Source organism: Typopeltis vanoorti, chromosome 21, assembly GCF_054136105.1.
Source record: "Typopeltis vanoorti isolate ZY-2024b chromosome 21, IOZ_Tvanoo_1.0, whole genome shotgun sequence".
Classification (NCBI taxonomy): Eukaryota; Metazoa; Arthropoda; class Arachnida; order Uropygi; family Thelyphonidae; genus Typopeltis; species Typopeltis vanoorti.
Window position 1 is genome coordinate 80779610 of NC_143569.1, and position 25472 is coordinate 80805081.

Consider the following 25472-nt stretch of genomic DNA (forward strand, 5'->3'; position numbering starts at 1 on the left):
GGTTTTCTATTTTGCTGGAGACATTACTTTAACTCAGTGGGTCTTAACCTTTTTAGTGATCGGTACCCCCCTTGAATCCAAAAATAAGTTCTTGCACCCCCTTGAAAAATATGTTTCTATTTCTTTATTTAGGAAATTACATCTATTGCAAGACAATTCATTTATTGAAAATTAAACACATACATTTACATATACATACAAAACAATATCTCAATTTTTAATGGCTATGTTGTTGTTGTTTATTCATAATAATACTTTTGAAGCAAGGCTCTTTTTTGAAAGAGCCACACGTAAGTCATCACTTGCATTTAAGAGATTTCTGGATTTTGTTTTTATGTGCAAAAGTGATGAAAATCCCATTTAACACAAGTAGGTGGTGGCAAATGGTAAAAGTGTGCAATGCTGCTTTTGCCAGCTGTGGATAAGGTTCTAACTGTGTACACCAGAATTGTTCCAAGTTCAGTTTTTCAAATTCCATTTGAATACATGCATTGGCTCGTATTTCAATAAGATTGTCTTTTATTAAATAGCTGTCGTTCATCGAATCTGGATCAAATAGAAATGGATCCAGTATCCATCTCTGAACTTTGCTAATATTTCCCGTCGTAAAGTATCCATGAAATGATTCACTCAATTGTTGTAGGTGTATTGCAATTTCAGGTATAATTATTATTTTCTCATTTTCCAGAACGATTGAATCAAGCAAAGGAAAGTTTACAAAATTCCCATTTTCAACTGGACGTTTCCAAATTTTTAGTTTTTGAATAAATAAAGATAATTTTTCACTAGCTGTTATTATGTTCATAACAAATCCTTGCATTGATGTGTTTAATTCATTTAGGTGGCTAAATATATCTGCTAAGTAGGCTAGTCGAAGTATTGCTTCTCTTTTTTCAAAAGCTTTAAATCACAATTTTGGTTAGTAAGAAACTGTATAATTTCCTTGCACAACTCAAAAACCCTGCTTAGCATGCGGGCTTGGAGAGCCACTGTACTTCAGTGTGATAAAGAAGCACAGTACGAACAGCCGATTTCTTCACGCAAAGCATGAAAGATACTATGATTAAGCGCTCGTCCTTGGATATACTTGACTACATTTACTGCAGTAGTTAAGTGTTGTTTTAAATTCTCTGGCAAAGCTTTCGATGCAAGTGCATGATGGTGCAACATGCAATGCGTTATTGTAACTTGCGGTATTTCTGTCTTGATGCATGAAAAAAATCCAAAATTTTTGCCCAACATTGCAGGGGCACCATCAGTGCAAATCGAGCCTATCACATTCATGGGTATTTGATGTTTCAAAAAAAAAGTTTTTAATATGATTGAAAACATCATTTCCTTTTGTCAATTCCAGTGGCTCACAAATAAAAATTCTTCCAACATTTCTTTTTCCTTAATATATCACACAAATGCCAACAACTGACTGCTATTATCAACATCAGTTGAATACTCACTTTTAGAGGGACTGGCTTTGATATCTTCTACTACTTGCAGTAAAATATAAACACTAAGATGATGAATGCGCGATCGAATCACATTGTTCGATAACGGAATCTGCAGAATTTTCCTTTGTGCTTCAGAACCCATTACAATTTTTGCAATTTCAAGTGCACATGGTTTTACTAATTCATCAGCTATTGTGACCTTTTCTTTTCTTAGCACACAGATATGCCACTTGATAAGAAGCTTCTAACAAGGGCTTTTGAACTTCCGCAACATCAAATTTTGTGATAGTACCGCTGGTATCAAATCTTTGATACCAGCGGTACTATCTTGCCTACTTATAGTTCAAGATGTTAAGAGTATAGGTTTAAGATTGGAGTTTGAAAATATTTTGCAACATAAAATGCATTGTGGTTGTTGCATACCATCTTTTTCTGTTGTACAAGTGAATCCATAAGCAACATAATCGTCTTTCCATTTGCATTTTTTCGACATAACGAGGGTTACTACAATCAATAAAATAATAATTATAATTTTTCAAAATTTGCAGAAAACCTTTATGTAATCAATTGATGGTATCCGGTATGGGCTTTAGTAACTGATTAATGTTGGTAAATTAAAGAAAATTAGTATTCGTTTCTGCATCAAACCACCTCATTAACATTTGTACTCAGATTATGTGAACACGTGCGTATCAACCAGTTTCTTATTGTATTCCATGTGCTGGTAGGAGTAGGAGTGGTAGGAGTGGGGTCCCAAAAGCCTGAGAGAAACTTAGCATTCGGTAGTTTCCATCAAAAATTTAGAAACTTCTCTCGCACCCCCAGGGGTGCACACACACCCCAGGTTAAGAACCACTGCTTTAATTCAACCCTATACAAATTACAAATCCCCCTTACTTTTGAATACTACACTGATATTTGATGTACGACATTCAATTCAATAATATTTGATGACATTCAATTTAGACTTAAACTTGTGCTTTAAGTCATGAACTAAATGAAACAACCTTTTATAATTGTGCCTCCTCATCTAAAACTATCTCTTTTCATTTATTAGTATAGAACTTTTCCTTGTCCTGCTTGATGGCTTTTCTCACTTCTCTATGTAATCTCTTATATTCTTTGGTCCCTGTGTCTTTGTTTTTCCAACTGCCTTCTTTCGATTAGTTCCCATGTTAAATCTGATATTCATGGGGCTTTCAGTCTTCTTAATCAGTTGAGATACTTCTTGGCTTTATCTTGTATTATCACCTTGACTCCTTCCCAAAGCATATCTCCGAGTTCTCACCAGTCTCCAAAAAACTTTCCAACTGAGTTGATGTTTCTTCTTTGAATCCATTAGGAATTACTTTACCATCCAATCTAGTTGGTAATTTTAGATTTTCAATTGACTCTGAGGCATTTCAAAGCAGACAAAACTTGTTGTTAACATCAGTTTAGCACATTAACTATAATAAATTTCTACAAAAGCATTCGTGTGAATACCATCATACAGGTGATAAGTTGCTCTAGCATACTAAGCTATACTGACATAACTATTAGTAAGTCTTGCTTATTATTGTATTACGGCATCTCCATGGAGTCTGGAGACTCAAATTAACCATTAAACACACAAATCCTTTCATACCTCTTCTTGAATCCATTTACTGTCAGGGAAACTCGTAACCAATTCTGGCAATCCATTGCATTCACTCACCACACAAAAATCCTTGTCCGTATGCCATTACTAACCACACTCTTACACAACTTTCATGGATGACCCCTAGTTCTCTATTTGTCATATTGAAAAAATTTCACTTGCTTCAGTGTTTATAAATCCCCTTTAATATCGTCATCATCATCATCATCAAATTCCTGCCATGTACCTTCAAAGGGTGTACCGGATATGATAGTACTACATGAAAATATTACATCATTACTAACTTCCTATCTACAATTTTTCTCCAAATCAGTCTGTTATTTGTCAAGACTCCAACATTATCAGATCTTATATTTCTATCGTCTAAGGCACTTTGTACCGTATTAATCCACCTATATTTTGGTCTTCCTCTGGGTCTTGCTGCCAACCTGGCAGAGAACACTTGTTTTGCTAATCTTTCTTCGCCTATTCTGTTTAAGTGACCATACCACCTGAGATTAGCTCTGCTAATGCATTCCTGGATGCTGATAATGTCAGGTTCTTTCCTGATATCCTTGTTTTTAATATGATATTGCCATTGATGGCATCTGTTCATGCCTATAATCTTTCTCAGGACTCTCATATCTGCAATCTCTCGCCTTTGGTCAAGTGTTTTTACCATCTTCACTAAAAATTGTGCCTAAGTAGCTGAAATGTTTTACTTGTTCCGCATGTTCTCCATTCACAACACAGTTGACATTTTCAATGATTCTGCCGATTTTCATTGTCTTTGTCTTTTTATTGCTGACCTTCATACCATATCTATTACAACAGTTATTCAATTTAGTCAGAGAATCTTGCAGACTTGTTGTAGATTTATTTAGAAGTATAACATCGTCTGCATAGAGCTGACATTAACATCTCCAATTTTGATATCATATTTAATACCACTTTCCTTCATAATGTGATCCATATAGATAATAAACAACAGAGGGGATAATGTACATCCTTGTCTCACACCAGATTTAATATTAAACCATCTTCCTGTACTTCCTTCAATTCTAACTGCTGATTTACAAGTCAAATAAAGACTAAGTATTGCTTGATATAATGCCCCATTGACACCATATAACTGCAGCGTATTGAATAGCTTCTCTCTTGGCACCTTGTCATATGCCTTTTCCAGATCGACAAAACTTAAATACAGATCTTTGTTATATTCCCATGTTTTCTCGACTATTTGTCGTAAAGTGAAGATCTGATCCTGACAGCCTCTATTTGGCCTGAATCCAGCTTGTTCTTCACCAAGCTTTTCTTCCACAATTCTTCTCAACTGTACTTGCATAGATCTTGCCAGGAACACTCAGTAGGGAAATACCCCTGTAATTCTCACATTCAGTTTTATTTCCCTTTTTATATATGGGTACTATGAGAGCTCTACTCCAATTGTCTGGAATTTGTCCCTCTGTCCAGGCTTTCTGAACTATGCAGTGCAGCCACTGTAAGACTTTTATACCACCATACTGCAGCATTTCTGGTCAAATATCATCTACTCCTGCTGCCTTTCCACATTTCAAGCCTTTGATTGCTTTTTCTACTTCAAGTATGTATTCCTGACAGTATTCTTATTGAGTGTTTTTTACCACTGTGCTATCATCACTGTTTGTTTCATTTAGCAGTTTTTCAAAGTAATTGCTCCATACTTCAAGGATATCTTTTTCTCCCATTTTCATGTCACCTTTATCATCTGTAACTCCTTTTACAGCACTCTTTCCTTCATTCCTAAGCTTCTTCAACAACCTCCAGAATATTTTGCCACCTTCTTGATATTTATTTTCTATATTCTTGCCAAAGTCCTCCCATGACTTTTGTTTAGCTAGTTTTACACAGTGTTTAGCATTCTTGCATTTGTCTCTATATTCTCTAAGAGCACAAGCTGACTTATTTGCCAGGAACTTTTGATGTGCTTACTTCTTTTCCTTCACTGCCTCTTTAACTTCCTGTGTCCACCATGGAGTTCTAATTTTTCTATCATGGCAGACAACTTCACCACATGCCTCTCTAACTGAATCAATCAGGGCTTTCTTCATGGCTTGCCATGAAGAAAGCCCTGACTGATTCCTGTTCTCAAACTCTTTCATTTTTTTTTTTTTCAATAATCTTTGAGTCTACAGTTCACATCTGAGAGCTGCTCAACTTTTATTCGCTTTAAAACTTTCTTACATGTTATTCTTTTCTATATAAAATTCAATTTTATCCTGCTCAAGACTAAATAGTGATCACTTCCAATTTCAAATCCTCTGTACACTCTGGTGTACTGCACCAGGGAGAAAACATCACTATCAGCAATAACATAGTCAATGAGCCTCTTCTCTCCATGTGAATTTGTGCACATTTTTATGTTGGAACATGGTGTTAGTAATTACCAGTCCATGTACTGAGCAGAAATCCAACAGATATTTGCCATTATTATTAGCTTTGCTCTTTTCTCCAAATTTTCCCAAAATATTTTTGTATGTCTCACAATCATTTCCTACTCTGCTATTTAGATCCCCAACAAGGACCAACTTTTCCTTTTTCATTGTGTCAGTTGCTTTTTCTGAAGCATTAAAAAATTCCTCCACTTCTACCTTAGTAGAACCTTCTGTGGGACCATAGGCACAAATAAGTGTCATTGTCCAGTTACCCATTCTCATATTTTCCCACATTACTCTACTTGACACTGCCTGCCATTCAAGAAGATTAGCCTTGTATTTTGTGTTGAATACTATGGCTACTCCTTCTTTTCCTTGATTGTCATTGCCTGAATATAACATTTTGTATTTATTGCTCAGAAAGATTTCACCAGTTTTTGTCTTTTTTGTTTCAGTCATCCCTATAATGTCGATCTGGTACTTTTCTAATTCCTCAGCTAGCTCCATTTCTTTGCCATTCAGGCTTCTTATGTTGATAGTACCAATCTTTAACTCTGGGGATGTTTAGTTGGGGTGTGTTTTCAGATTTGTTCCAGTAGCTGACTTTTCGCTGTTTGCCCTGGTTCCCTGGCGAAAACAATGGGGGTCTTGTTTAACTGGGCGACGTCCCAGCCGGCATGAAATTTTGTCATGTTGTACCATCATTTTTTATTTTGGTTTAACCAATAAGAATACAATTTGGTCGGCTAAATCCCAAATTGCCAGCCCATTCTCGTTCGTTCAGTATCAGGTAGATACCCAACAGGGTGCACCACGAGAAGGTTAGGATTGGACATTAGGTTAGAAGCCCGGGTTGGTTCTCCGCATTCCTTTAAAGGCTATATGGAGGTCTCCTCTCAGTTATACAACTTTAACCCTTAAGCACCCCTCTAATATTTTAAGTTTCTATCATGTTCTCTCTTTTCTGGCTGTAAACTAATAAACGTTCAACCAATCCTCGTAGGGAGTACTCCACAGACCTGTCACCATCTTGGTCACTTATCTCTGAATCCCCTCTACCACCTCAAGGTGACCAAATCTGTGCGCAGTAGTTAAGATGTAACCAAATCATAGCCCTATAAAGAGGGATAATAACTTCGCTATCTTTAGTTGTTAGTGTTTTTCAACATCCAAGTAATCCTTTGAGCCTGTTTGTCAACTTTTGCAATATGCCCTCTAAACTTCAGCTCTTTGTCCATCATTATCCCCAAATCTCTAGCCTCATCAATTTCCTGCAATCCAGTACCATCAGTATGATACACCATATGCAACTCTTTCAACCCGAAGTGCATAACTTTACATTTTGCAACATTAAATTGACAATTATTATCCATTGCCCATAATGCCAATTTATTAAATCATCCTGCAGGGTATCTACATCACATTTATCAACTATTGCTCTCCCCAGTTTTGCATCATCATCAAACAGCCGAATATTCATACGAATTTGAGAGTAGTGGGCCTAGTACCAAACCTTGAGGTATTCCACTAGTTACCATCATTCTGCTAGATTCCACTCCACCACACTCTGTCAGCCACCCCCTATCCATGCTAATAACCTCATATCCATTCCCATTTGCTCCATCTTTTGTAATAGTTTTCTATGTGGTATTCTGTCAAATGCCTTGGTGAAGTTGAGCAGTATCATGGTGTAGTCATTATCTTTATCCAATTCTGTTGTTAATCTTATCCACTCATTGTTGTATTTTGCATTTCATCAACTTTTCCAATACTTGAACCACTCCTGATTTAATAATTTGTCGAATTTGCAAACTCTGTCTTGGAGCCACCTTTACATAATGGTATTATCTTACCCCCTTTCCACTGCCATAGCTGAGACTAAGATTAAACAACTTCATCAGAGGCAATGCCAATTCTCTTGCGCATTCATGTAGTACACTGCTGTGTTCACATTCAAATTTTTTAATATGCTGAACACCTGTTCAGCTACCTCAATTTTGATATGCCTCTAACATCAGAAACTGTAAAATCTCCACCTAGATGATATGCAAAATGATCACTCAGCAACTCAACTATTTCTTTTGGCTCAGTCACCTTTCTACAATGAGCATTGCTTAAAGTCATCGTATCGTAGTTCCATTTTTCCACTTTTGCCTGTTTAGCTAATTTTTTCTCATTATCTGATTTGGCCTTTCTTACCATATTTAGTCACCCCATCTTGCTTGCGCTTTGTACTACTCATGAGTATGCAGATCACTTTTTTCTTTATATTCTCTCCACAATGTTTTCATTTTGCAGCTCTTTATATCCCTACTCATCCACTTAATTCCAACTTGGTTTATCCTCCTGACCTTGGGTATATAGTGTGATCCTGATACTCTCAGGCAATCTCTGATAGCTTATGCACTATTGACATTCTTTCCTTGAAGCTTCTCAAACTACATTCTCACAATCTTTACTTTCTTACTCTTAATTTTTTATTCTACTAATAACTTTTATATCTTCTCTGATTGCATATTTCTCGCATTTCAAATCATTTGTGCCTGCCAAAGCAGTTAACTCATTCGCTTCTTTCTTCTGCATACATACAGCTTCATTAACATCCTTTATCTTTGCACCTGAAGTTATAGTTCTCTATGGTGTAGCATATTATTATTATTATCTGAGACCTCCAGAGAGTCAAGGACTCATTGAGGGGGGGGGGGGAATGAATCACCCAAACTAGCTATCATGTCTTCCTTTAAATTCATTCACACTAGATGCACTCACTACCCATAAGGGCAAATTATTCCACTCGCTGCTCTCTGAGAGAAAAACCTATCTCTTCTCTTACTCCTTTCTTCACTGTGAACAAACTGAACTTCCATGAATGCTTCTGTGTTCTCTCACCACCTCCCATATAATGAAAAATTTCATCAGCTAATATCTTATAACACCCATTCAAAAGTTTATTGACCTGGCATATCCCTCTTTCTCCTGTTAACTGGAGTCTGCAATCCCCATACTTGCAATCTGTCCTTATAATCTGGATGTAATCTTTGTAACTCTTCTTTGCACCCTTTCCCCAGCTCCTTTATCCCCTTGGAACCTGATAAGACCAAATCTGCACACATATAGGTGTGTCTTATCAAAGCCTTACAAAGAGACAAAATGACTTTCTTATCCTTACATGTCAAGGTTCGCTTCAACATCGCAATTATCCTCTGAGTTGTATTTGCAACTTTTGCTATGTGACCTTTCAACTTTAAATTCCTATCCACCAATATGCCAAGATCCCTTGCCTCTTCAGTTTCAGATAGCATAACCCTGCTAATATAAGCTGCTGGAACTCTAATCATGCCAAAGTACATAACTTCACACTTACTAACATTAAACTGACAGCCATTTTCATTTGCCCAAATTTCCAGTCTATTCAAATCATTTTGTAATTGCTGAATATCAGTAGCATCCCTGATTGCCCTGCCTATCTTGGTATCATCAGTAAACAATGATACCAAGATAGGCAGGTGTTACATCTGATGTTAGACCCTGCCTGGTGTTGTTAATGTATAGATTGAGCAATAATGGCCTAAGTACTCAACCTTGAGGTACACCACTGGTTACCTTAAATCTGGCAGATTCGCACCCACTGTATACCACTTTTTGATATGTTTGTCAACCATCCCCTGATCCAAGTCAAGAGTTTATATTCCAATCCCATATTCTCCAGTTTATGCAACAGCCTTTCATGTGGTATCCTATCAAATGCCTTAAAAAAATCCAACATTATCATAGTGTATCCATTCCCTTTATCCAACTTGGCCATAACATTGTTATAAAATATGAGCAAATTGCTAAAACATGACCTTCCTTTAGTAAATCCATACTGTTCCTTGCAGAGTATAGCATGTTTGTCTACCCATTTCTGTATATGAGTTCTTACAAACTTCTCTAAAATCTTCACTACCACACCAGAGATAATGATAGGTCACTATTTGCTTGCAGCATTAAGATAAAATTCTTTTGGATTGCCTTTAGCTTGTATGGCCAATTTCTTTTCATATTCCAATTTAGCTTTCTTCACAATACTTGTTACTTTTCTGGACTGAGCTTTATATATTTCATAACTTCTCTCACTGTTATTCTCATGATATTCTTTCACATCTTTTTCTTGTGGATCTCTTGCTTAATAAGGTTGCACATACATTTCACTCCCAACCTATTTATTCTTCAAACACTAGGGATACATACAGATACTGCTTCATTTAAGCATTTTTTTCAAAAATTCCCATGCTTTGCTACATTTTTCCCATTCAGTAACTGATACCATGGGACCAAAGATAGTATTCTTCTAGGTTTATCATAATTTCCAGCTTGTAGTTTAGCATGTAACCTCAGAGCATCAATACAATTAGATACTTCCCAAGAAAGTTCAGCATGATCGCTGTCACCAATCGGTTTGAAAATAGCCATATTCTTGACAGAAACCTCTTCTCATGCAATGAGCAAATCCAACACTCTTTCACTTTGTTCCTTCTTTCACATGCTGCTTGAGAAAGTTGTCTCACAACAATTCAATAAATTCCTCTTCTTTCTTATCATGAGATTTCTCTTCTACCCAATCAATGTTTGGAAAATTGGTCACCCATAATGATCATTCGTTTGGTATCCATAAGGCTAAATTGGGAATGCATTTCTTTGTGCCCTGCAATTGAACTGCCAGATCTGTAGCAACACCCACCATATATTTCATTCTGTTAACCTCCACTACACCCCAGATACTCAAACTCCCTGCTACATGGGATATTGTTACCATCATTGTTTTGTTTTGTTTCTACTCTAACTGGACTTAAGTCATCTGATATATGTTCAAGTCTATTTTCCAAATAACTGAGTTATTTTATTTCCCTAAATTTATGGGATGTGTATTAAAGGATAATTCTACTCTTAGTTTTGTTTCATTGGATATGCCTAAAATCTTCTATCTTTCTTATCAGGACTTCAGTTTCTTTTGAATATGGTATAATATTAGGAAAATCATTTGGCTATCCTCATAATTTTGAGATTTTTACAATTTATCATTATTATTTTGTAATATAAACTGTTTCGCATATTGATTTTCTCTCTCCCTTCATGTAGCTGGAACACCATATGCTGGAGGTGTGTTTAGAGTAAAATTAGTTTTGGGTAAAGATTTTCCTTCAGCACCACCTAAAGGATATTTTGTGACCAAGATTTTTCATCCCAATGTAGCCAGGAATGGAGAAATTTGTGTGAACACATTGAAAAAGGACTGGAAATCAGATCTTGGATTAAAACATATCCTCTTGGTAAGATTTTCATGTTTACTTATTGGTGATTAATTTCTACCTGTTATTCAGATTTGAATATTATTTAGAAATGAATCATCAATTGGAAGTTTGTATTTATTCATTTCGAATAATTTATACCATGTTTTTTTTTTTTTTTTATTATTATAATCAGTTGCCATGGCACATTATAGACTAGATTACTGCTGGTGTGCCAGAAAAAAATGACACAGCAACATCAAGGATGAAATGCTTCTGATGGTTTCATACATTTAATAGTACATATACACACTATATTCTCAGAAAAGATTGCATCTGAATAAACATTTGTTAACCATATTTAATAAAACTAGCATGTATAAGCACAGATTACTGAGAATACCGGTTTACCATAAATTCTTTCCAAAAAGCAAGAAGATTGTTATCTAGTTCACGATTTATGTGATAATGTAAATATATCTCCATAATTTAACATGTTCATTTCATTTTAACAGCTTGGGTCAAATTTTCTCTTCTTTGTCATATTATTTATTTTCTTCATAAGAAAAACTATTCATTCCAGATATTAATTCGGTTGCTCTCCTCTATCTTCTCCAGCATCTTTTTTTACATTGGAACTCCAAACTTGAATACAGTATTATGAGGCTTAACAATTGTTTTGTATAGGGAAATAATTATGTCTTTGTGTATGATAATTTTTCTGAAGAAATCTTTTACTGTTATGACTTTATCCTTACCCAAATAACAAGTTACACTTGGATTTCTGTCACATAAGAAAAGGACTCGACATTTTAAACTGTAAAATATTAATTTCCATTGTCAGGACTAACATTATATATTTAATTCAGCTTAATCAATAGCCCTTGATCATCATTATTAACTACCCATCCTACTCTAGTGTCATCTGCAAGATTTGACACATTCAACTTTTAATTCCATGATCAATATCACTGATAAAAAATTAAGAAATAGCAGACTCATTGATCCCTGAGACATTTTCATAATCTTCATAGAGCAAAAGAACACTTGTAACACACACAAAGGATAAATGAAACATGGAATCTGATCCTGAAGTCTTATCTATGTGGAGTGGCCTCCCTGGGCATTTGCCGGCAGCCTAGGTTGTGAATTCTCCAAGACTGCACTACTACATCCCTCTGGAGTACAATCCCACCAAAACGGAGGTTAAAAAAAAATAAAAAGCCTACATAAAGTATTCTTCCTAACCTCCTGACATCACAAAAAAAAGCCCAAACACTTCCCTCCCCACAGATATATGGTTTACCAAAAATCCATAAACCCAAGACCTATAGTAGCTGCCACTGATTTCCCATGCTATAAATGATCAAAACAACTAGCAAACTGTCTTAATCCCCCCCCCCCCCTCACTTGTCACACTATATCCTATATAAAAACGTTACTCATTTTAAAACCTCTATTAAAAATCTAACTTTAAATAATACAGATATATTGGTAAGTTGACATATCCTTGAATGACTCCTTAAAGCTCTTAAAATGTTTCTCCTTCTGATATCGTAGATCTCTTTTCCTTTGCTATCAATTATGGATATTTTTCTTAAAAGAACAAAATCTACAAACAGAGTGAACTGCTATGAGTTCCCAAAAATTTTGGAAAAAGAGCCATAGAAATCTGTCCCACTCAAGCCTTCTATCTGGCTAAGATATGTAGATGATGTGTTCTCTGTTTGGCCTTATAGTCTACATCCAAGAACCTAGTTTACAATGGAAAAGGAAACCAACAATAGTTTATCCTTCCTAGATACCTTAGTGACATGCCTTCTGAATAGTAACCTCTTTCACTGTATAATACAGTAAACTCACTCACAAGGCTGATAAATTCACAAACTTTCACATCACCACAATCCCTCTTAACAATATGTTATCATTAAAACTCTGACCAATAAAGCGCACAATCTTTGTTTGTGAACCTCTTTCAACAGAGCTCAACCATATATACACCTTCCTATCCAATGGTTCAGTTCATACAGAATTAAAAAAATAATCCATCCTCCCCCAATCCTTGGCCTTCTCTTCAGAAGGATTTCAGGAATGGTATTGCCATCCTCTTCATCTGAGGTACATAGACCTCTATGTACAAAAAAATAACCAGCTCCTTGGGGGGGGGGGGGGCTGGTTATTTAATAACCCCCCAACTTTTAAGCTCCATTAAACTTTTCGCTCTCATCCATTTCACTAAAGATCATCTCCCTCCTCTCAGTGCCTAGAGTATATAAAGTTACTCTATTCCTGCAAGTTGGCATACTTTGGAGATGCAGGTAGATCAGCCACCATTAACATAGATGAACACAAAACATACATCTGCAATCATGACTGGTTAGTCTGGTCTTGCAGAACATGTATTGGATGACATTTACCAAGACTGTTTTTGGAATCTGCAGCAGCACCCAGAAATCAACCAAATTTAAATAAATATAGATGCAAGAAACTTCCTGAAATTTGGGAAAAATGTTATACTTCCGAGTAAATCCAGTATGTCTCCAAGCCTCCCTGACTAAATTGAATAACTATTGTAATAAATTTGGTATGAAAATTCAGTAATAAAAAGACAAAGGCAACGATTAGATGGAAACATTGATAATGGTAATGAAACATTTATAAATTGTAGGAAAAATGTTGATTGGAAGTTTGTAATGGTTTTACATAGTACTATCATAATGTTCTGTATGACCCCTGAGGCTACATATCAGGAATTTGATGATAAAAATAGCTTTAACAATGATTTAATTATATATCAGGGACAAATATTCCAGATGTGCAGTGCACATCCATGGAATAGCAACATCCTTGATATTCTTGTTAAAGACTCCCCTGTTTCCTGGCTTTGTGCGATTCCTAAATTAAACACAATATACTAATGCTTCATGAAGAGGACACTTTTCGATGTGTAAATATTACATCGCATTCATGTTAATAGCCTGTGTAGGCGGTCACAAATACATACACCTTTTGAGCCCTTTGAACAGACATATAGATGGCGCAGCGGGTCAAAATCATAGTGTTCCAGTGTTTTTAAACCACCCAGAAGGCAAGGTGAGTGCTGAGACAACAGCACCTAGAAATCAGCAGTCGTGATTGGTTATTATGCCAACCAGTCCAATTGAATGTTGTCATTTGTCATGAGTTGCTGGGGTTTTTTCTGAGTTTCATCAGTTTTGTGTATATGAAGTGTGAACTGATGTATGCATGCATTATAGATGTGGTGGGATAACTGATGTGGGAGTGGAGTTTTTTCCCATTAAGTTTGTGGTTCAGGTTGTCTCTGATTACACTAATTGTCCTTAAATATAGTACATAGATGTAACATGTCTGTTTACTGTATTTTGTGATAAACGAAGCTACTTTTTCTTGCTTGTGCAGTATAGCATCTGTTGAGGTTGGAAAGTTTTTTAATGGTATAGGGATATTTTTATTCTAGTCTTTAGAAACAAACAAGATGTAGTAAAATTTATCTATTCTAGAATAAAAACGAATACTTCTGTGTATTATAGGTAGTTTATCTACAACAAAATACTAGCATATGTGAGATATCTATTATCGATAAGATAGAAGAGCCACTGACACCAAAAAAAAAAATAAAGTAGGATTCCTGACAGTATAGATAATTCTGATGATGATTGAATATTATTGCATAAAATGTATATTGAATAAACAAAAGAAAATTCTTAGAAAATGAAGCGAAATATGCATAAACCAGAGAAATACAAATAACATGCACAACAAATTTTACAAGATGATTTGCTGCTCTATCAAACCACATGTATTCCTGCCATGCCTTATTAGTTTTTTTTTTTTTTAAATTATGCCATCATAAATTCAATTATTCATGTCTAAACATGACTCATAGGATCACATATTCATTCTACCCAGCAAACTTATAGGACACACATATCACACATATGGCAAACGAATTATTAATAATTTGTTTGCCATTAATGAAAGTATTTCTGACACTTGCTCTTTCCTTTACATTTCCCATTCTCACATAACTTATTAATGATAGTTCACATATTTATACCGTTGAGTAATTCAAATATACCAACCAAATATGGCATTCTCTTTCATTATTATTTTCTAATATATCCTAAAACAAACACATTGTCCCCACTATGCAGATTTGGTTATAATTGATAAATTAAAGTTCTTCTACAGTTAATTGCGCTGGACCAATTAAGATGAGCTATACACTCTTACAACTTTCATACATCAATAAAAATGTGGTCAAATTGATGTGAATTCTGTAGTGCGGGTTGCACAAGCCACACAACAGCACACCCAACCGAAATGGACATAATGCCACTGTTTTTATATATTTATATATATATATAATTAATTTTAAGTTAATTCTGGAATTTGTAAAAATGAACTATTATTCTCATAAGAGGATAATTTAAGTACATTGTTTCTATTTAGATTTGGTCAATGTAGCAAGGTCTCACAACTCTTTGTATAAATGTTGCAAGAGATTATTACTTTTATGGAGATCCTTGACTTTCTTATAAAGAACTGTGTCTAGTAGTGATAGCATGCTCCATAGTTCTGTTTACTGTGGTTCATGGAACAACATTAACTTTTCATCATGATATGGTTGATGATTTACCTGTTTGGCCAAAATACAATAATCCATGCTGGCAAGGAATCTAATATAATCTACGGTGGGCTAAAGGCAAATTTATCTTTAGCCGAGCCTAGAAAAGTAGATATCTTGTTTATAGGATGGAAGGACACTTATAGGCTAATAGATCTAAGTAGTTTGGCTATACCTACTGAGATGCCTTCAACATAGGGAGTGGTGACACGATGGACCACTTCTGTATCACTATTACGATGAGAGGCAGGTGATAATAAAACTATAATTATTAATTTTGTTGCCATATAATTCAGTGAAGCCATTAGTAAGGAAGATCAACGTAATGTGATTTATTTCTTAGGAGAGTAGCAATTCAGTAGAGCAAAGAAAATGTATTCAGTCTACCAAAGTCTTAATTGTGCCAGATTTTTGACAGTTGATGGTGTGAAAGAGGATGAATGTCAAGTCTAGTATGTGTTTTCTTTCTGAATGCTGAGAAATGAAGGCTATCATCTGGTTGATCAACTAATAGCAGCTCTAAAATGGCAATCCACTTCTAACTCAAGAATGAACTGGATATAATGGTGAAAGGTGCTGATCTTATTGACGAACTCTAGTAGGTATCCAGAAAGAAAACACATACTGGACTTTTAATGGACTCTGACTTGAATTTCTAGCCTTTCCCGATACATCACATCTTATAGCTTCTTCTGTATCCATAAACTTGGCTTTTCGTGGACATCTGGAAAGGGGCAGCCTAGTAGCCTTGCACTGCTTTGGCCTCTGCTTCTGCAAGATAGCTAAGCCAGGATCAGTGATATTATAGTAAATATCTTTCCCTGTAGTCCATGGACATGGCTAACCAAGGCTTCTTGCTATGGTGTTTGTGTTAGCTTTTGCAGAGGCCCACTTCCACTAAGTGCAGTCATTACTTGCCAGCAAGTGGATGCTGGTGCTTTTTTGGGGGGGGGGGGTAGCAATCATGACACCACAGTGTAACATTGCCTTACTAGTGAACTAGACTTAGCAATTTTGTAATATTAATTTTTTTTTTTTATATGTTTACTATGCAGATAAGCTTAGAAATTTTACATTTTTCACTACATCTATTAAGATATTTGCTATTTAAAATTTTTATTAAAATTATCATATGCATATTATATTTACGGCTATTTTGCCTGCTTCTGTTTAGGAGTGCCCCTGTTTAGTCATTGGCTTTTTACTCACGGATTCTTAGGGTATTGTAGATGTATATTTACCAATAAATATATGTAGCATAAAGGAAGAGAAATTTACACATACCTTTTTCCTGGGGCTTGTCTTCTTTTTTCTGCGATGTGCAAACTACTGCAGTTATGGTGTTTTGGAAGGAAGTGTTGTAATATTTGGGGAAAAAGGACTGTTCTCTATATATAATATTTTATATCTTAGCTTATGTTTCTTTTCCTTAATATTCGTTTTCTATTATTTCCCTTCTTTAGTGTTCTACCTTAAGTATAATTTTTCTTCCCTGGGATCTCTAGATATTTATTTGATTGAAGACTGTGCCTCTGAAATTCCCCTATATATAGGCAAAAGAAAGTTTTTATACCCTAGTAGATCAATTAATCACTTATATCCTATTTTAGCCAAGGTTTGCAGTCATGGCAAAATTTACTCATGAATCACTACTAATCATTGGGGTTCCGCCATCAGGTCCGAAATAGTATTTTTTGAATCAGTGCATTGCAAAAAGATTGAATCGGAGAACTATTGCTATCAACAATAACATTTCTTTTAATTTCTGATCAAATAATCATACATACCACATGGAATCATAAGATTCATTTATGAAAGGTAATTCTTAGTCTTTCTCAATCACTCAACTTGGTTTCTATTGAATTCTCTCGCACTTAGTTAGACCTTCAACAATCATACTTTATATTACAAATATTAGGAAGTTATACATATAGCTTGAAATCGTTAGTTGTGCTTGACATTCCTAATTTAGCATCAATCAAAATACACCATACATGTTTACAAATATATCTCTCAGAATCTCATTCCTTTCAAACTCTTAATCATAATCTAGCCAAATATATTTATACAATCCACCTCATTGAGTTTCAAACATTCCAATGGTATGATATCAGGAACATACTCTATCATAAGATTCAATTATAAGTACACATATAATCAATCAAAGAAATTTCAATAGCTCAATCTTTTCTCCAAGGGAAATTAACTGTGCTCATGCTTCACTCATTTGCGATTACACACACATTTACGAGAAATATTAACACTCTAAATACTGTCTCCTTAAACTAGACAATTTAGCAGTTCAATAGGGAATTCTTTCTTTATTCACAAACAATAAATGAATGTATAGACTAACATGGGTCTCTTCCTATCTTACATGTGTAATTCAATCGTAAGTACACCTATAATTCATTAAAGAAATTTCAGCAGCTCAACATTTTCTCCAAGGGAAATTAACTGCGCTCATGCTTCACTCATTTTGCGATTACACACATTTGCTCTAAATACTATCTTTAAACTAGACAATTTAACAGTGCGATAGGGAATTCTTTCTTAATTCATAGACAATAAATGAATATGTAGACTCACATGGGTCTCTTCCTATCTTGTATGTGTCGTCCATCCTTCTTTCCTTATTCTGGCGCTTGAGTGGGGTTTCTCTCCTCCGTTCCATGTTTTGGAATTCTCCTCGAAGCATCTCCAGGCACCGATGAATAGTCGTAGCAGCAAGCAGGATATAGGGTAGGCGTTCCGGCGTCTTGAACTGCCTGGCAAAAGATTTCTGCATAGGCCTGGTCGCACTTGTTCGACTACAGGACCTTTACGGCAAGATTTCTCCTTAACTATCGCCTCCAGATATCTTTGGCTGTCACTGGAACGACGTCGGTGGATGGGTTTCTCCACCCTCCCCTCCGGAATTTACACCTCGGGTCCTCTCTCGTGGATGGTTCACTCATCCACGAGAGAGGACCACTCAGGTCCTCAGGATGAAGAAAAGGAAGCCTTTCTCATCTTCGAACCAACTCTTTTATACACCAGAGTCCCTGCACCTTTAAGTTTTTTTAGCGTCCCCGTGTGAGTCTTGCTAGTAGTTTGGAGAACCCTCTATAATGTTTCTCGAAAATTCGCTGACAATCTTACTTCCTGCCCTAATCTTGCCTACGGGCCTTTCTTTTTGATTCATGCCGTGCCCTTTCAATATTGACCTTGAAGGTCACCTGCGACGGGTCTTGCAAACAATCTTCAAAAGACATGCCGAATTTCGGGCGATGCTCTTGGTTTCGATACTTCTACATCCCTTCTTAAACAATGAGCGAGTTAATTCCCTTTGGGCTTATTTTGCTCTTTATACAGATAGCTTTACATAGAGAACTAAGATATACATTTTTACAAGAAAATTTAGGTGAATTCCTACTATAAAAAGTCGATGTTTTTGGATAATTTATTTTGGCAACATCGAATTTTTACCGTGTGTGTGTGTGGGGGGTATGCAATATGGGAGAATTAAAATAGAAAATACTTTTTTTTTTTGTATAATATATATTATTATTATTATTATTATTATTATTACGGATGGGCGGAGCGTTTTTTTATATAGGGTGAAAGGGGTTAAGAACGGTAACTGATTTTTTGAGGGGGGAAGGGGGTTGACGGAGTGCTGTCCATTCCGACTATGCTTGGTCGTCGTCTGAACTCGTGGAGGAAGCAATGCCTCCCCCCCACACACACACCCTTCCAAAACACCACAACTGCAGTAGTTTGCACATCGCAGAAAAAAGAAGACAAACCACAACACCCAGGAAAAAGGTATGTGTAAATTTCTCTTCCTTTATGCTACATATATTTATTGGTAAATATATATATTGGTAGTGACTACAAATGCCCTAAGAATCCATGAGTAAAAAGCTAATGACATTTAAACAGGGGCACTCCTAAACAGAAGCAGGCAAAATAGACTTAAATATAATAGTTTGTTAAGAGGAGGAAGATGCTGAAGGAAGAGTATTATGGAGGGATGTGGACATAAGAAACAGATGGAGAATATACTTTTAGGGACTTTTGAATGAGGAAAATGCAAGGTCTCACAGAGAAGATGGGCAGCCTTCTAAGGGGATGGTGCAGAACATCAGTAGAATGGAAGTGACAGAGGCCATGAAGAGGATGAGGAATGGAAAATCGGTGGGCCCCGACAGGATTCCAGTGGAGACATGGAAGGCACTGGGGGAAGAGGGAATTGATCTGCTGTGGGACCTGTTCATGAAAGTTTACCAACAGGAAAATATACCTGAGGAATGGAGGGAGAGTACTCTTGTCCCCATCTACAAGAGTAAAGGGGATGCACAAGACTGTAAAAATTACAGAGGAATAAAGTTGATGTCCCACACAATGAAAATCCTAGAAAGGGTTCTTGATGGAAGATTGAGGAAGGAGGTGGAGATTGCAAAGGAACAATTTGGTTTCATGCCTGGTAGATCAACAACAGATGCTATCTTTGGGGTACGGCACATGATGAAAAAGTTTCGAGAGAAACAACGGGAGCGACATCTGGCATTTATTGATCTGGAGAAAGCATACAATAGAGTGCCAAAGCAAGACGTCTGGAGGTGTCTGAGGGAGAAGAAGGTTCCGGAGAAATATGTCAGGTTGGTGCGAGAGATGTACAGAAATGTGAAGACAAGTGTTCGGATCTGTCTGGGACAGACAGAAAGTTTTCAAGTAACAGTTGGCTTGCATCAAGGGTCAGCATTAAGTCCATTTCTGTTTAACATTGTGATGGAGGTGGTGAGAGAAGATGCACCTTGGACAATGTTGTATGCAGATGACATCTTGCTGTGTGCAGATTCAAGAGAAGAAGCGGGAACTAAACTGGAAAGATGGAGAAAAGTACTGGAAGAGAGAGGTATGAGACTGAGCAGAAGTAAGACAGAGTATATGTGTTGTACAGTGGGTGGCAGCCAGGAGACAGATCTGGAGCTGGAAGGAAATGTCATCAGGAAGGTAAGGGACTTTAGATATTTAGGTTCAACAGTGGAAGAAGATGGAGGAGCTGAGAAGGAAGTGTGATGCAGGATACAAGCGGGTTGGAGGAACTGGAGGGAGATGGCTGGAGTGTTATGCGATAAGAGGGTGTCGATCAATCTGAAAGGCAAAATCTATAGGACAGTAGTGAGGCCAGCTATGACGTATGCTATAGAAACTGTGGCCCTGAAGAAAAATAACATCAGCAGGATGGAAATAGCAGAGAGGAGAATGCTTAGGTGGATGTGCAGTGTAACCAGAAAGGATTGTCTGAGAAATGACTATGTAAGGAGAACAGTGAAAGTGACAAACTTAGAAGCGAAGATACAGGAGGCAAGGTTGAGATGGTTTGGTCATGTGATGAGGAGGGAGGACCAATATGTGGGAAGAAGGGTCATGCAGATGGATTTGCAAGGAAGGATGAAGCATGGGCAGCTAAAGAAGAGATAGAGAGAGCTGGTAGAAGAGGACTTGAGGATGAAGAACTTGGATGTGGTGACAGTCCAAGACAGGAGGATGTAGAGGAGACTCATCATCAACAGTGACCCCACTTAAGTAGGAGAAGCTGCAGAAGAAGAAGAGTTAAGAGGAGTAACATGGGAGTTTTCCCAGAAATATTATCCATCATTTATCATATACATTTTACTTATTTTTTTATATTTGTGTACAATAAATTTATGCTTAATAAACTATTATATTATTAATTTGCTGTTCTTATTCCAAAACCTCATATTATGAAGTAAAAATCAGTAAGTGATGTTTTCTTTTGATTTTCTATTTTTGCTGTTGGTAAGAGTATTAGCAAATCTGTGCGGTTAGCCGAGTGGTTATGTACTCTGCAACCATATGCCTAGGAAAGGAGTGTCCTGCGTTCGATTCTCATCGTTGAAGTGAGGAGCTAAGGATCCTTCTCAGACATAGCCAAGTTAGCCAGTCTTCGGTGTGGACTGCAGGGTTTTTCTCCCCAGTTTATCTGGGATTTTTCCTCCCGTAAAGCAGGCAAACCGGTCTTAAGAACACAACGCTTCACAAATAATTACACATGGTTGAGCATGGGGGTAATGACCCCGCCTCGTAGTGAGTTATGAAACCCATAAATGGGAGGCGAAGGCCCTGCGTGGGGCTGCAATGCCAAAGAAGAAGAAGAAGAGTATTAGCACCTGTTTTACAACCTAAAAAAAAAAAAGCATCCATGAGAGGCTCCTTGGTGGGACGGAGCTATGGTGCCATTGGCAACATTGACATCGGAAGCTGCATCAAACATAGCACTATTCTTAATCCTGCATTTAAGGGGGAACATCCAGTTGAGGAAATGTTGTCCTCCTTCATCCAGAAAGGTTAACAGGATCTCCAAAATCTGTAAAGAAACTGTTCAGGAGATATTCTTATTGAAGCAGCCACAGTGACACAATCCAAAAATCTTACTTTGTGCAATATCGGGAGAATATCAGTTACTCCCCCCCCACACACAAAACGTTACTCTTCTAGAGGCATAATATCAAGTAGATCTGCTCTAAACTGAAGGGAATAACTAGTTAGGAACAATGATTACTGCCTAACCTGTATTTTAGTGATACCATATTACTGTGAGAGGGAGTGTAATAGAATTGTTCATGAATGTTTGCCTGTGTGATTGGTTTTTTCTTTGTTCTGTGAAAGATAGCATGCTGTTAAAGAAATGTTTAAGTACACACATATATACCCTTTCTAGAGAGAGCATATGTATGTTCTTTTTCTGTAGAGAATAAAAAAATTTGATTTTGGGATGTTTGTTTACATTTAAAATAGTTTTCTTAAGAAGAGCACAGCATTATCCTCTCTGTTTCCCATAGAAATTAACTGAAGTGGTATAGTGCTTTCTATTACACCATGACCCTCCCTACATGGAATGCCTTGATTTGTGTGTGTAATTTACCATTTGCTTTATCAATTTTATCTGGTTGGCAGTCTTAATTTATTACTTTGTAAGAGTGCAGTTTGTTAGAATGCAGCACCTAAGAAAGATGCACTTTTTTTGCAGGATTTTTTTATTTATTAATATTACCTTTTCTCATGATAGCTGCCCTTTGATTTTCTGAGGTAAGTTGGCTGCTTTTATTTTATTTTATTCGTGTGTCCCCGATCCTTGACTGGTTGAGTCTTCCTAATGAGGGATTAAGTATATATATATATATATATATATATATATATATATATTGGCTGTAGCAGCATGTGTTCAGGGGGGGCTGTTTGCCTGTTCTGAGGGAGAACCCCTCACTTCCATATGAGACTGGCTAACTTACCTTTAATCAAAAGAGACCAGATAAAGGTTCCTCATGTCATGGACGGGAATCGAACCCAGGTCTTTCCAACCAAAGGGTTCAATTCCCGTCTATACCCACTGAGCTATGGAGGCTCAATTGGCTGGTGATAGGTTCTGTTTTGGAGGTGTGGATGGCATAAAGATGTTTGCAATGTGGCCTGTTGCTCATAATCAAGTTAGCTACTCTTAATTGCTTTCTTAGTGAATGTCTGCCTCTCAATCTGGGAGTAGGGAGGATATACTGAGCAGAGAGTAAAAACATCCAAACATATCTAAATTTATTAGGTTAGCTAAACCTAATAAATTTAGATATTATGGAGACATAGTTACCCATATAATGAGGTAGGGGAGAAAAAAAAAACTACAGCTTCATCATAGCCAATTTAATAAAATAGATATATTTTGTAGAATTTGAAAATGTTCTTAAAAATCACCCTAACCTAAATAAATAGATATGAAAAACTGATTTTAAGGTTTCCCATCCAACAACAACAAGGGCCCACCAACTAGTATTTGTAGTGAACTGAGCACCCTTTCTAGTGGATTCTAACATTTCCATCTTCAGCTTGCATTGTTTTCCTGATGATATCTCCAACTTTAAACATTAAAAGTAATGTTTAATTTCTTTTCTCATTGCGATGTTATTTTCATCAAACCTGCATAATGAATACAGAAATTCTATTATGCTTGCATGAAGACTATATTTATCTTTACTTCCTGTCCTATCTCCCTACTACAGTTAAGACAAAATGGTAGGCTGACTTTTAACATGAACTTTATAAATTATCACAAACATACTGGAACAGCTATATTTAACACCTTATTTATTTTTAGAAAATATATTTATGAATATGCTATGCTACATTACTGTAAATAAATATATCTAAAAGAAATTTTTGGTAATTTAATTTCAGACTGTCAAGTGCTTGTTAATAGTTCCCAATCCAGAGTCTGCCTTAAATGAAGAAGCAGGCAAATTGCTTCTTGATCACTATGATGACTATTGTCAGAGAGCCCGTATGATGACTGAAATTCATGCTCAACCCCCAAAACCAACAAAGGAGGGACTAGAAGCTGATCCTACATCATCTAATTCGACCACACTGCTTAAAGCAGATGGTCCAATGGCCAAAAAACATGCTGGAGATAAAAATAAAAGTAATACAGATAAAAAAAATACAAAAACAATGAAAGATAAAAAGAGGACTCTCAAGCGATTATGATGATCATTGTAGCATTATTACCTATTGTTACAATGATGAAAACCAGTGCAGTTACAGAACAGATGTATTTAAGTGGCTGCATGTGGTTTTGTATTTTGTGCAGCATTTGTACACATGTGTAAAAAAAAAAAAGTGAATGTGGATTTTTCTGATGTACAGTTTGTTTGCATGAAACAGTTGTGATAGTTGCCCTTATGTCCCAGACAAATAAAAGGAAAAATAAAATAAGCAACCACTGGGTCCTAGAGTGCCTTTCTAGTCCAGGGAGTTAACTTTGTCACCAAGCAGATTAATGTCTACCTATTTACCATGTATATTGAAATCTTGAATCCTTTGAAATAATTAACTGCAAACTATCAGTCTTGTGTTCTGGAATTCATCTTGAAAGCTGTAAGATCTGTGTATTGGTTCCACTCTTGGTTGTATAGATATTTTTTATCAGTAAATTTTAATTGTACATATTGTGTATCTACACTAAATTTCTTGACATACTTTCTACTTTTTTATGTTGTGGAATTCTTTTGGGTGTAATTGTCTAAGGCAATCTTTAGAATGTTGATTTAAAAATGTAGTGAAAATTTTAACTAATTGCAAATATTTAACAATTGCCTTATGACTTGTGCAATACGTAATACCTGTAGTTTAGCCTATGCTATATATGGCAGGAATAAAAAAAAAAATAAAATAATTGTGATTTTTCCCCCCTCCTCCCTCTTCAGTCTCATCTATTGACTTTATTTTCTTATTGCACTTTTGTGCTCTGCAAAAATTGACTTGCTGTTTTTTTTTTTTTTACACTGCCAGTTCCATTTAGTTTTAAAGAAACCATTTAATATATATATATATTTTTTTTTAATTTTAAAAATGCATTTTCATGAAGTCAAGAGTTTTTGTCATAAATATCCATTGCTTGATGTATTTTTCAACAAATTATAAGATGAAATAAAGATGCTAAGAAATCATATTCTTGTTTAATGAAGCGTAAGCAACAAGGTTTGCGTGTGAATTATCTTTACTACTAAGCTTGTATATAGAGGCCAATGACTTCACATTAATTGGTTTAGTATCCCACAGTGCAAAACAAATATTCTTTTAGGTATGTATAATGCTCTTCATTATGCAATGGGACATTACCCAGACTGGTTTTGACCTTAATTGAGGTCTCATCAGTGGAAGCTAGACCCAGTAGGGTCTGTACAAGTAATGAAAAGGTGTAACACCTTATTAAAATACTCTGGATTAGAGCTGGTTGTTACTAATGCAATTAATGTCAAGTCATTAGCTTCTATATACAAGAAGCCTAGTTGTGAAGATACTTCACACACTGTTTGCTTGCAGTTGGATAAAGGATCAGGTATACAAATTTCAACTAGCTCTGATCCATAGTATTTTAATAAGGGTTATGCCTTTTCTCTACTTATGTATGGTAAATATATCTGCATTACTTTGACCTTGGTATTTCTTCTGGCTAGTGATCCTTTCCATAATGCATAAACTTACACATGTGAAAGGATGTGTGCTTTGCATTATGCTATA

At 36.1% G+C, this 25472-nt stretch overlaps 1 protein-coding gene across 1 annotated transcript in view; it reads left to right on the plus strand.

Moving 5' to 3' along the window:
* The window catches only part of LOC150095037 (ubiquitin-conjugating enzyme E2 S), a 58920-nt gene extending 34277 nt beyond the window's left edge, over positions 1-24643 (plus strand). Inside the window, exons 3-4 of the mRNA XM_090410872.1 lie at positions 10596-10786; positions 23628-24643. Of these exons, the coding sequence (XP_090266998.1) occupies positions 10596-10786; positions 23628-23936 (500 nt within the window). The 3' untranslated portion in view covers positions 23937-24643. The remainder of the gene's footprint in view (positions 1-10595; positions 10787-23627) is intronic.
* The last annotated feature ends 829 nt before the right edge of the window (positions 24644-25472 follow it).